At 48.3% G+C, this 13,422-nt stretch overlaps 1 protein-coding gene across 8 annotated transcripts in view; it reads right to left on the bottom strand.

Moving 5' to 3' along the window:
- Positions 1-13,422, bottom strand: part of abcc9 (ATP binding cassette subfamily C member 9) — a 75,743-nt gene that overhangs the window by 8,569 nt on the left and 53,752 nt on the right. For all 8 annotated transcript variants that reach the window (XM_031898429.1, XM_031898431.1, XM_031898435.1 and 5 more), the window contains 7 exons: positions 13,251-13,343; positions 11,332-11,434; positions 6,705-6,806; positions 6,350-6,470; positions 6,094-6,224; positions 3,965-4,043; positions 1,565-1,673 (listed from right to left, as the gene is read on the bottom strand). In XM_031898429.1, the coding sequence (XP_031754289.1) occupies positions 1,565-1,673; positions 3,965-4,043; positions 6,094-6,224; positions 6,350-6,470; positions 6,705-6,806; positions 11,332-11,434; positions 13,251-13,343 (738 nt within the window). The remainder of the gene's footprint in view (positions 1-1,564; positions 1,674-3,964; positions 4,044-6,093; positions 6,225-6,349; positions 6,471-6,704; positions 6,807-11,331; positions 11,435-13,250; positions 13,344-13,422) is intronic.

Here is a 13,422-nt window from a genome sequence, read left to right as displayed (position 1 = left end):
CCAGCCCCTGATTAACCCATTACTGCCCCAGCCCCAAACATTACTGCCCCAGCCCCTGATTAACTCATGACTGCCCCAGCCCCATACATTACTGCCCCAGCCCCTGATTAACCCATTACTGCCCCAGCCCCATACATTACTGCCCCAGCCCCTGATTAACCCATTACTGCCCCAGCCCCAGATTAACCCATTACTACCCCAGCCCCTGATTAACCCATTACTACCCCAGCCCCAGATTAACCCATAACTACCCCAGCCCCTGATTAACCCATTACTGCCCCAGCCCCTGATTAACCCATTACTGCCCCAGCCCCTGATTAACCCATTACTACCCCAGCCCCAGATTAACCCATTACTACCCCAGCCCCCTGATTAACCCATTACTACCCCAGCCCCAGATTAACCCATTGCTACCCCAGCCCCTGATTCACCCATTTCTGCCCCAGCCCCAGATCCATATATCACTGCCCCAGCCCCTGATTAACCCATTACTGCCCCAGCCCCTGATTAACCCATTACTACCCCAGCCCCAGATTAACCCATTACTACCCCAGCCCCTGATTAACCCATTACTACCCCAGCCCCAGATTAACCCATTGCTACCCCAGCCCCTGATTCACCCATTTCTGCCCCAGCCCCAGATCCATATATCACTGCCCCAGCCCCTGATTAACCCATTACTACCCCAGCCCCAGATTAACCCATTGCTACCCCAGCCCCTGATTCACCCATTTCTGCCCCAGCCCCAGATCCATATATCACTGCCCCAGCCCCTGATTAACCCATTACTACCCCAGCCCCAGATTAACCCATTACTGCCCCAGCCCCTGATTAACCCATTACTACCCCAGCCCCAGATTAACCCATTGCTACCCCAGCCCCTGATTCACCCATTTCTGCCCCAGCCCCAGATCCATATATCACTGCCCCAGCCCCTGATTAACCCATTACTGCCCCAGTCCCAGAGCCATACTCATTACTGCCCCAGCCCCAGATTAACCCATTTCTGCCCCAGATCCATACATTACTGCCCCAGCCCCTGATTAACCCATTACTGCCCCAGCCCCTGATTAACCCATTTCTGCCCCAGCCCCACACATTACTGCCCCAGCCCCTGATTAACCCATTTCTGCCCCAGCCCCATACATTACTGCCCCAGCCCAACACATTACTGCCCCAGCCCCTGATTAACCCATTACTGCCCCAGCCCCTGATTAACCCATTACTGCCCCAGCCCCAAACATTACTGCCCCAGCCCCTGATTAACTCATGACTGCCCCAGCCCCATACATTACTGCCCCAGCCCCTGATTAACCCATTACTGCCCCAGCCCCATACATTACTGCCCCAGCCCCTGATTAACTCATGACTGCCCCAGCCCCATACATTACTGCCCCAGCCCCTGATTAACCCATTACTGCCCCAGCCCCATACATTACTGCCCCAGCCCCTGATTAACCCATGACTGCCCCAGCCCCATACATTACTGCCCCAGCCCCTGATTAACCCATGACTGCCCCAGCCCCATACATTACTGCCCCATCTCCCCCTGCCCGTTACTGACCGGATGGAGCCGCTGAACAGGATGGGGTCCTGCAGGATGATGGAGAGCCTGGAGCGCAGGGTATTTAGGGGCAGTTTGGAAATGTCTATTCCGTCTATAACAATTTTCCCTGCAAAAGAAAAGAGCGGTGACCTTTGGCCCCTGGCCCGACCCCCCCAGCCCCCCCATATATGTGATTAGAACCAATCCCGACCCACCTGGGATTCCATTTCCCCCCCTCCCTGCTGCACAAACGGAAGGGTGGCGCTGTTCTGTTGCTGCCCTATGGGGGGGGCATTTATGACTGGCAGGTACTGGGGGGCTGCGGTACTGCAACTGATCCACTAGAACCCCTAACAATTATATCTACTCTAAGGCAGACAATACCCTCCTATTGATAATAATACCTCTTGGGGGTAAGTTTGAGGGTTGGAAGGGGCATGAAGATGTCCAGCTGCCCTGACACCATGTAACCCCCCTCAGCCAATGACTAATGACTCAGCAATTGCCCCTGTAGGAGGAGCTTGCACTGCAGGAAGCGCAGAGGTGGCTGAGCCCCCCACGCATAACAGACAGGAGAACCCCCCCCCCAGCCGTGTATATTGAGTATAATAATCCCAGACACACAGTGTAGGTCTCATTCCTGCTTGAAATCTTCCAACACCGCCGGCTGTCACCCCCCCCCCCCCGGCCCCCCCCCCCCGGCCCTCTATTCCCTTATTTGTCCCTGAGGAGCAGAAGCCTCAATAATATTTACATGCCGGGGATATTCCTGTTAAGGGAACAGACATCACCTCATGTTCTGGGATATTACTCACGGTTGGGGGGGGGGGGGGGGGCGGGGGGGTATCTGGGGCTGATAGCTGCCCCCTGTCCATTGGTTTCATCTGTAGAGTAGAAACTATTTCTGGGGGGTGGTTCTAATTCTAAAGGCTGTCTGGGGGGGCAGGGGGGTATCTGGGGCTGATAGCTGCCCCCTGTCTGTAGAATATAAACTATTCCCAGGGGGGATTCTAATTCTAAAGGCATGTCGGGGGGGCACAGGGGGGTATCTCGGGCTGATAGCTGCCCCCTGTCTGTAGAATATAAACTATTCCCGGGGGGGATTCTAATTCTAAAGGCATGTCGGGGGGGCAGGGGGGTATCTGGGGCTGATAGCTGCCCCCTGTCTGTAGAATATAAACTATTCCCGGGGGGGATTCTAATTCTAAAGGCTGTCTGGGGGGGCAGGGGGGTATCTGGGGCTGATAGCTGCCCCCTGTCTGTAGAATATAAACTATTCCCGGGGGGGATTCTAATTCTAAAGGCATGTCGGGGGGGCAGGGGGGTATCTGGGGCTGATAGCTGCCCCCTGTCTGTAGAATATAAACTATTCCCGGGGGGGATTCTAATTCTAAAGGCATGTCGGGGGGGCAGGGGGGTATCTGGGGCTGATAGCTGCCCCCTGTCTGTAGAATATAAACTATTCCCGGGGGGGATTCTAATTCTAAAGGCATGTCGGGGGGGCAGGGGGGTATCTGGGGCTGATAGCTGCCCCCTGTCTGTAGAATATAAACTATTCCCAGGGGGGATTCTAATTCTAAAGGCATGTCGGGGGGGCAGGGGGGTATCTGGGGCTGATAGCTGCCCCCTGTCTGTAGAATATAAACTATTCCCGGGGGGGATTCTAATTCTAAAGGCATGTCGGGGGGGCACAGGGGGGTATCTGGGGCTGATAGCTGCCCCCTGTCCATTGGTTTCATCTGTAGAGTAAAACTATTCCCAGGGAGGGGGGTTCTAATTCTAAAGGCTGTCTGGGGGGGCAGGGGGGTATCTGGGGCTGATAGCTGCCCCCTGTCCATTGGTTTCATCTGTAGAGTAAAACTATTCCCAGGGAGGGTTCTAATTCTAAAGGCTGTCTGGTGGGGGGGGGGGGGGCACAATAAAAGTGCTGCTGTCAGGGGGTGCTGGGAGTTGTTGTGGTACCCCCAAAGCCCACTGAGCAATGAGGCCTGACCTACTAGGTACATCAGTCCCAAGTGTTTCTATCTATCCTGAGCAAACTGGCCTATTGAGTACAGCAAATGCAGCAGCCACACAATGGCATTTTGTGCAGCAGGGGGGGGGGGGGGGGGGGCAGATACCAGGGTGTAATAAGCCATAAGATAAAAGGGGTAATTAACGAAATCCCTAGAAGCCTCACAGTCCATGTGTTTAATGGCAGCGGGGTCAGCGACCGTGACGACCAGAGAGCATTTTGTGTTGCTGGGGGCAGAATATGATACAAAATAGAGGGGATTGGGGCAATACTTTGCCATGATTAATGCAGATGGAAAATAGCAGTCGATTTATAACTTGGGGAACTTGCCCTTAGTGCTAATACTGCCCCAGGGAGAGGGATACAGTAGGGGGGCAATAACAGGGGTGTATATGGGAACCTACCGTCGAATATATCCACCATTCGGAAGAAGGCGAGGGACAGGGAAGATTTGCCGCTCCCGGTTCGGCCGCAGATTCCCACCTGCAACACAGTCACATGGTCCCCAGGAACCCAATCAGATTGAGGCAAAAGCGCCCCCCCCCCCCCGGCAACCATAAATATATAGGGGATATAAACGTCAGGGGTCACAGAACAGAGGGGTCACGGGATACAAATTTCAGCCTGAAGATTCTCTAAATAAATGAAAAGAAACAATAACCCCCATTTAACCCTTTATACCCAAGGGGAGGGGGGGCTGTACAGAACTCAAATCCTCTGTAAAATCCCAAGACTTTAGCTCCTTAAGGAGGACATGGAACCCAATTGCCTGTATCCTTACTGTATAGCAACTGTATCCTTACTGTATAGCAACTGTATCCTTAATATATCCTTACTGTATAGCAACTGTATCCTTACTGTATAGCAACTGTATCCTTAATATATCCTTACTGTATAGCACCTGTATCCTTACTGTATAGCAACTGTATCCTTAATATATCCTTACTGTATAGCACCTGTATCCTAACTGTATAGCAACTGTATCACTACTGTATTAATACTATATCCTTACTGTATCCTTACTGTATAGCAACTGTATCCTTACTGTATCACTGCTGTATCAATATGATATCCTTACTGTATAGCAACTGTATCCTTACTGTATCACTGCTGTATCAATATGATATCCTTACTGTATAGCAACTGTATCCTTACTGTATCACTACTGTATAGCTACTGTATCACTAATGTATCCTAACTGTATAGCTGATGTATCCTTACTGTATAGCTACTGTATCCTTACTGTATAGCTACTGTATCCTTACTGTATAGCACTTGTATCCTTACTGTATAGCTACTGTATCCTTACTGTATCACTGCTGTATCAATATGATATCCTTACTGTATAGCAACTGTATCCTTACTGTATCACTACTGTATAGCTACTGTATCACTAATGTATCCTAACTGTATAGCTGATGTATCCTTACTGTATAGCTACTGTATCCTTACTGTATAGCTACTGTATCCTTACTGTATAGCACTTGTATCCTTACTGTATAGCTACTGTATCCTTACTGTATCGCTACTGTATCCTTACTGTATAGCTACTGTATCCTTACTGTATCGCTACTGTATCCTTACTGTATAGCACTTGTATCCTTACTGTATAGCTACTGTATCCTTACTGTATCGCTACTGTATCCTTACTGTATAGCACTTGTATCCTTACTGTATAGCTACTGTATCCTTACTGTTTAGCTACTGTATCCTTACTGTATAGCTACTGTATCCTTACTGTATAGCACTTGTATCCTTACTGTATAGCTACTGTATCCTTACTGTATAGCACTTGTATCCTTACTGTATAGCACTTGTATCCTTACTGTATAGCTACTGTATCCTTACTGTATCGCTACTGTATCCTTACTGTATAGCTACTGTATCCTTACTGTATCGCTACTGTATCCTTACTGTATCACTGCTGTATCCTTACTGTATCGCTACTGTATCCTTACTGTATCACTGCTGTATCCTTACTGTATAGCTACTGTATCACTACTGTATCCTTACTGTATCACTGCTGTATCAATACTATATCCTTACTGTATCGCTACTGTATCCTTACTGTATCACTACTGTATCCTTACTGTATCACTGCTGTATCCTTACTGTATAGCTACTGTATCAATACTATATCCTTACTGTATAGCTACTGTATCCTTACTGTATCACTGCTGTATCCTTACTGTATAGCTACTGTATCCTTACTGTATCACTGCTGTATCCTTACTGTATAGCTACTGTATCAATACTATATCCTTACTGTATAGCTACTGTATCCTTACTGTATCACTGCTGTATCCTTACTGTATAGCTAGTGTATCACTGCTGTATCCTTACTGTATAGCTAGTGTATCAATACTATATCCTTACTGTATAGCTAGTGTATCAATACTATATCCTTACTGTATAGCTAGTGTATCCTTACTGTATAAACACCATATTATTGATACTCAGGTCTCATATCTCGGATACTCATGGGACAGTTCATTGGATTTGGCTGCCTATGGAGTGGCACTTGGGTCGGTACCTTCTGGCCCGGTTTAATGTAGGCCTTGAGGTGCTTCAGAACCGGCTTGTGGTTATTCTCGTATCTGACGCACAAGTCGCTGATCCTTATCTCTCCGCTCTGGGGCCAGTCCTCCGGCACCTGTTGCTGCTCTGCAATAGTGAGAGAAAAGATCAGACGGTACCAGGTGTTGGGCCCACAGAACCTGTGTATTTACAGGTATTTGTTTTGGACCCAGCACAGAACCTCCCCCAGTGAGACAAAATGAAGACTTTACCCATCGACCCCTCGTAACACTCCGATTCAATGTTCAAGAAACTGTTGACTTTCTTCACGGCTCCAATTTGCACTTCCAGGTCCGCGAGGTTCCGAACGACCCAGTTCAGGTAATTTGTCACCTGCACCAACAACAGACATTGTACCTCAGGTCAACCAATCATCTCTCATCTCCTCACCTTCATGTAGATAAGTGCGCCCTGCCTGGGAATGGTGGGACCTTCAGTAGAAGGCCTCGGGTGACCTGCCAACGGTCCATCATTGGGTCATGAGATAATGGAGGTGGAGCCCCAACTTGTTCCACGGCCTCCATGTCAGAAACCAACCGATATTTATCATCTAACGACCAAACCTACCGTTAGCGCGTATGTGAGGCCCAATCCAACGATCCCAGAGTCAAGTCCATACGTTATAGAGAAAACAGCTGCCGTCAGAACAATACAGGCTCCGAGATAGTCCTGAAGGGAAACATTGTGTTAGAACTTGGCCCAAACCAAAGGCACCAACAAAATGATAATGTTTCTACTGCCGTCTCCCTCTTGCCCTACTGTCCCCATATTGCCCTACTGTCCCCATCTTGCCCTACTGTCCTCATCTTGCCCTACTGTCCTCATCTTGCCCTACTGTCTCCATCTTGTCTTACTGTCCCCATCTTGTCTTACTGTCTCCATCTTGCCCTACTGTCTCCATCTTGTCTTACTGTCCCCATCTTGTCTTACTGTCTCCATCTTGCCCTACTGTCTCCATCTTGTCTTACTGTCCCCATCTTGTCCTACTGTCTCCATCTTGCCCTACTGTCTCCATCTTGCCCTACTGTCTCCATCTTGCCCTACTGTCTCCATCTTGTCCTACTGTCTCCATCTTGCCCTACTGTCTCCATCTTGCCCTACTGTCTCCATCTTGTCCTACTGTCTCCATCTTGTCCTACTGTCTCCATCTTGTTCTACTGTCCCCATCTTGCCCTACTGTCTCCATCTTGCCCTACTGTCTCCATCTTGTCTTACTGTCCCCATCTTGTCCTACTGTCTCCATCTTGCCCTACTGTCTCCATCTTGCCCTACTGTCTCCATCTTGTCCTACTGTCTCCATCTTGTCCTACTGTCTCCATCTTGCCCTACTGTCCCCATCTTGTCCTACTGTCTCCATCTTGCCCTACTGTCTCCATCTTGTCCTACTGTCTCCATCTTGCCCTACTGTCTCCATCTTGCCCTACTGTCTCCATCTTGCCCTACTGTCCCCATCTTGCCCTACTGTCCCCATCTTGCCCTACTGTCCCCATCTTGTCCTACTGTCTCCATCTTGCCCTACTGTCTCCATCTTGTCCTACTGTCTCCATCTTGCCCTACTGTCTCCATCTTGTCCTACTGTCTCCATCTTGCCCTACTGTCTCCATCTTGTCCTACTGTCTCCATCTTGCCCTACTGTCTCCATCTTGCCCTACTGTCTCCATCTTGTCCTACTGTCTCCATCTTGCCCTACTGTCTCCATCTTGCCCTACTGTCTCCATCTTGCCCTACTGTCCCCATCTTGTCCTACTGTCTCCATCTTGTCTTACTGTCCCCATCTTGTCCTACTGTCCCCATCTTGTCCTACTGTCCCCATCTTGCCCTACTGTCCCCATCTTGTCCTACTGTCCCCAACCAGCTATTTCGGCGCTGGGGCATTTCCCGGGGAGCAGGTTGTTCTATGGAAGGAATAAAACTGCATCTGTTGGACTCATGGAAACAAACCAAATCTTCCCTAAAGAGACAAACATATAAAGTCTTTATGGGGCTGTAAGTGGCCGATAACATTCACCAGAGGAGAGAGAGCGACAGCCTAAATATTTCCTTTGTTTATTCTGCCTGCGGGGAAACCAGGGAGTGATGGGCACAGTCAAGATGGCAGATTAAAGGGCATATAAACCTTCAATAAGGCTCTCCGGTTGAACTCCATAAACAGGTGGCAGTAGGGCAGAATGAGCAAATTACCCCTTTCTAGAGCAGAATTCTTGCACCGGGATATGATTGGTCAATTTAGCTGCTGATATATGATTTGGGGGGGGTGTTGTTTATGTGTTGATGGCCCCCCAGCCCTGATCCCATGTACACAGAGCAGGCAGGACTCTTATTTAAAGCTCCACTGCCATAAAAATACAGGTGATCAGGCGCCCGGGGTATCAGGTAAGTGATTTATTATTTACTTTTCCTTTAATGAACGACCATTAAAAAAGCAAACTCACCCCCCCCCCGCAGGGAGTTATGGGCCGCAGGGAGTTATGAGCCGCAGGGAGTTATGGGCCGGGGGGGGGGGGGGAGTCGCACAGAGACACCTGGGAAACTGCCAGTATTTGCTTTGGACTCACCCAGAGGTGTCGGGGGATCTGAGCCCCCCCCCCCCCCCCGTGTCCCTATCAAATAAACTTCTTGTCTTTGTACAAATATTTAGATCCTCGGCCCGAGGGGTCAACTCTCTCCGCTGCCCGAGCTGCACCCCCAGTGGAAAAACACCAAATGGTGGAACTGTTTGTGCAACTGGATCCAAACCAACCCCGGGGCACTTTGTACACAAACACGGGCTGGAAACTGCCCAAATGTAACACTTCCATTGGGGGAATTAAAGGGGCAGTTACACCGAGCAGACATGAATATATATATATATACTGATTGTGTATATACTACTCAGATACTGGATTAAATGGAACTGGATCCAATGGAAAGAAATACAACAGAACTGGATTCAATGGAACTGGATTCAATGAAACAGGATTCCATGGAACTGGATCCAATGGAACTGGATTCAATGAAACGGCATTCTATGGAACTGGATCCAATGGAACTGGATTCAATGAAACGGGATTCCATGGAACTGGATCCAATGGAACTGGATTCAATGAAACGGCATTCTATGGAACTGGATCCAATGGAACTGGATTCAATGAAACGGCATTCTATGGAACTGGATTCAATGAAACGGGATTCCATGGAACTGGATCCAATGGAACGAAATACAATGGAACTGGATTCAATGAAATGGGATTCCATGGAACTGGATCCAATGGAACTGGATTCAATGAAACGGCATTCTATGGAACTGGATCCAATGGAAAGAAATACAATAGAACTGGATTCAATGGAACTGGATTCAATGAAACAGGATTCCATGGAACTGGATTCAATGAAACGGCATTCTATGGAACTGGATCCAATGGAACTGGATTCAATGAAACGGGATTCCATGGAACTGGATTCCATGGAACTGGATCCAATGGAACGAAATACAATGGAACTGGATTCAATGAAATGGGATTCCATGGAACTGGATCCAATGGAACGAAATACAATGGAACTGGATTCAATGAAATGGGATTCCATGGAACTGGATCCAATGGAAAGAAATACAATGTAACTGGATCCAATGGAACAAAATAAAATGGAACTGGATCCAATGGAACTGAATACAATGAAACTGGATCCAATGGAACGGGATTCAATGAAACAGGATTCCATGGAACTGGATCCAATGGAACTGGATTCAATGAAACGGCATTCTATGGAACTGGATCCAATGGAACTGGATTCAATGAAACAGGATTCCATGGAACTGGATCCAATGGAACAAAATATAATGGAACTGGATTCAATGGAACAAAATAAAATGGAACTGGATCCAATGGAACGGGATTCAATGAAACAGGATTCCATGGAACTGGATCCAATTGAAAGAAATACAATGGAACTGGATTCAATGAAATGGGATTCCCTGGAACTGGATCCAATGGAAAGAAATACAATGGAACTGGATCCAATGGAACAAAATAAAATGGAACTGGATCCAATGGAACAGGATTCAATGAAACAGGATTCCATGGAACTGGATCCAATGGAAAGAAATACAATGGAAAGAAATACAATGGAACTGGATTCAATGAAATGGGATTCCATGGAAAGAAATACAATGGAACTGGTTTCAATGGAACTGAATACAATGGAACTGGATCCAATGGCACAAAATACAATGGAACTGGATCCAATGGTACAAAATACAATGGAACTGGATCCAATGGAACTGAATACAATGGACCTGGATCCAATGGAACGGGATTCAATGAAACAGGATTCCATGGAACTGGATCCAATGGAACGAAATACAATGAAACAGGATTCCATGGAACTAGATCCAATGGAACAAAATAAAATGGAACTAGATCCAATGGAACAAAATAAAATGGAACTGGATCCAATGGAACGAAATACAATGGAACTGGATTCAATGGAACTGGATCCAATGGAACAAAATACAATGGAACTGCATTCAATGTAATTAGATAAAATGGAAATGGATCCAATGGAACGGAACACAATGTAAGAGCCAATGAATGCATCAGCTCGGACCCCCAGGGGCAAATACAACATTACGCACCGTTCGGATCCCCAGGGGTAAATACAACATTACGCACCGTTCGGACCCCCAGGGGCAAATACAACATTACGCACCGTTCGGACCCCCAGGGGTAAATACAACATTACGCACCGTTCGGATCCCCAGGGGTAAATACAACATTACCCACCGTTCGGACCCCCAGGGGTAAATACAACATTACGCACCGTTCGGACCCCCAGGGGTAAATACAACATTACGCACCGTTCAGACCCCCAGGGGTAAATACAACATTACGCACTGTTCAGACCCCCAGGGGTAAATACAACATTACGCACCGTTCGGACCCCCAGGGGTAAGTACATTACGTACCGTTCGGACCCCCAGGGGTAAATACAACATTACGCACCATTTGGACCCCCAGGGGTAAATACAACATTACGCACCGTTCGGACCCCCAGGGGTAAATACAACATTACGCACCGTTCGGACCCCCAGGGGTAAGTACATTACGTACCGTTCGGACCCCCAGGGGAAAATACAACATTACGCACCATTTGGACCCCCAGGGGTAAATACAACATTATGCACCGTCGGACCCCCAGGGGTAAGTACATTACGTACCGTTCGGACCTCCAGCCACCGATTGGCCGCAGAGAGGAACAGGTAGGCCAGGTTATTGGTGTCGGTCAGTTCCAGCATCCGCTGCTTGAATCTGGCTTCGTGCCTGAGGGGAGGAAAGGGGTTAATGGGGCAACTACTGGGGCTTTACTGATGCAGAACTGTTGTCAGTCTCTTCCAACTCTCTAATCAACCCACTTACCCCCCAATGCCTCATTCATATGAACCTACTTACCCCCCAATGCCTCATTCATATGAACCTACTTACCCCCAATGCCTCATTCATATGAATCTACTTACCCCCCAATGCCTCATTCATATGAACCCACTTACCCCCCAATGCCTCATTCATATGAACCTACTTACCCCCCAATGCCTCATTCATATGAACCCACTTACCCCCCAATGCCTCATTCATATGAACCTACTTACCCCCAATGCCTCATTCATATGAACCCACTTACCCCAATGCCTCATTCATATGAACCCACTTACCCCCAATGCCTCATTCATATGAACCTACTTACCCCCCAATGCCTCATTCATATGAACCTACTTACCCCCCAATGCCTCATTCATATGAACCTACTTACCCCCCAATGCCTCATTCATAAGAACCTACTTACCCCCCAATGCCTCAGTCATATGAACCCACTTACCCCCAATGCCTCATTCATATGAACCCACTTACCCCCCCAATGCCTCATTCATATGAACCTACTTACCCCCAATGCCTCATTCATATGAACCTACTTACCCCCCAATGCCTCATTCATATGAACCCACTTACCCCCCCAATGCCTCATTCATATGAACCTACTTACCCCCAATGCCTCATTCATATGAACCTACTTACCCCCCAATGCCTCATTCATATGAACCTACTTACCCCCCAATGCCTCATTCATATGAACCTACTTACCCCCCAATGCCTCATTCATATGAACCTACTTACCCCCCAATGCCTCAGTCATATGAACCCACTTACCCCCAATAGCTCATTCAAATGAACCCCGATATCTTGGGGTTCAGCCCTATCACCCCCTGTAACACCTAAAGGGGAGAAATAGTCTATATATAAATATTTATATAGGAGCCGATGCCTCAATCTCTCCCTTCTGTTCCGCAGAACAAGTTGTGGGTCGATTTTGGGTTCAGGGAAATGAATGAATTTGGGGGGTGGAGGACAGATTGGGGGCGAGTTCTACAGAATTTAGTTTGTAAGGAAGGAATGGGGGCACAGAGGGGCCGGTAGGGACAGAGGGGCGCACATTTATCATAAGGATTTAGTCTGGAATCAGAGGGAGTTGGAACATTCTTCCCAAGTGATAGAACTTGGCTGCCGTAGGGGAGCCCTCGCCTGCGTTCCTTCCCCCCTTACCGACCCGGAACCTTCTGTTCTACTCACTCAACGTACAGAGATTCCTCCCCTCCAACCCCAGGTCTGGGTCATGGCCGACCCGCTAATGACTGAACTTCTTCCCAGAAAGAGATGACTCCAGCCTGGGGGGGGGGGTGGTTAAGTGCTGAAATGTTCCACCTTTGCTGTAAATACACAGAGAGTCCAGCTGGAACTGCCTGCACTAAATATGGGAACTGTCTGTGAGCAACGCCATATGCTCCGCCCCTCAGATCAGCCCCGATATGTATCAAACATTGTTCCCTTTCAGCCCCCCCCCTATTCCTTTACTGTATTAGTCCCACTGGCCCTGCTGGGAGGCTGTTCCCTGTACCTACCCCCCTTTCTGTAAAGTAGCACTTCCTTATGTTCCCTTTCAGCCCCCCCCCTATTCCTTTACTGTATTAGTCCCACTGGCCCTGCTGGGAGGCTACTGATTGGCTGAGAACAGGGACATCCTAAACTGACCTCTGATGAGGTTGGGTCATGGATGAACGCAAAGTTCCTCATCCCACCCCCTTACCTGAAGGCCCGAATGGTGGTGAGTCCTTCTGCCGTCTCGGAGAAGTGGCACAGCAGGGGCAGCTGGGTGCTGTCATCGAGTTCCTGAAGGTCCCTGCATAGAGGACACAAAGGGCAGAAAGCTAAGGAGGCTTCTGGTTGAGCCCATATGATGGATGAAAGCTAAGGAGGCT

The sequence above is a fragment of the Xenopus tropicalis genome, chromosome 3, assembly GCF_000004195.4.
Source record: "Xenopus tropicalis strain Nigerian chromosome 3, UCB_Xtro_10.0, whole genome shotgun sequence".
NCBI lineage: Eukaryota > Metazoa > Chordata > Amphibia > Anura > Pipidae > Xenopus > Xenopus tropicalis.
Note: the sequence above shows the minus strand (reverse complement) of the source record. Positions and strands in the feature narration are given on the sequence as shown.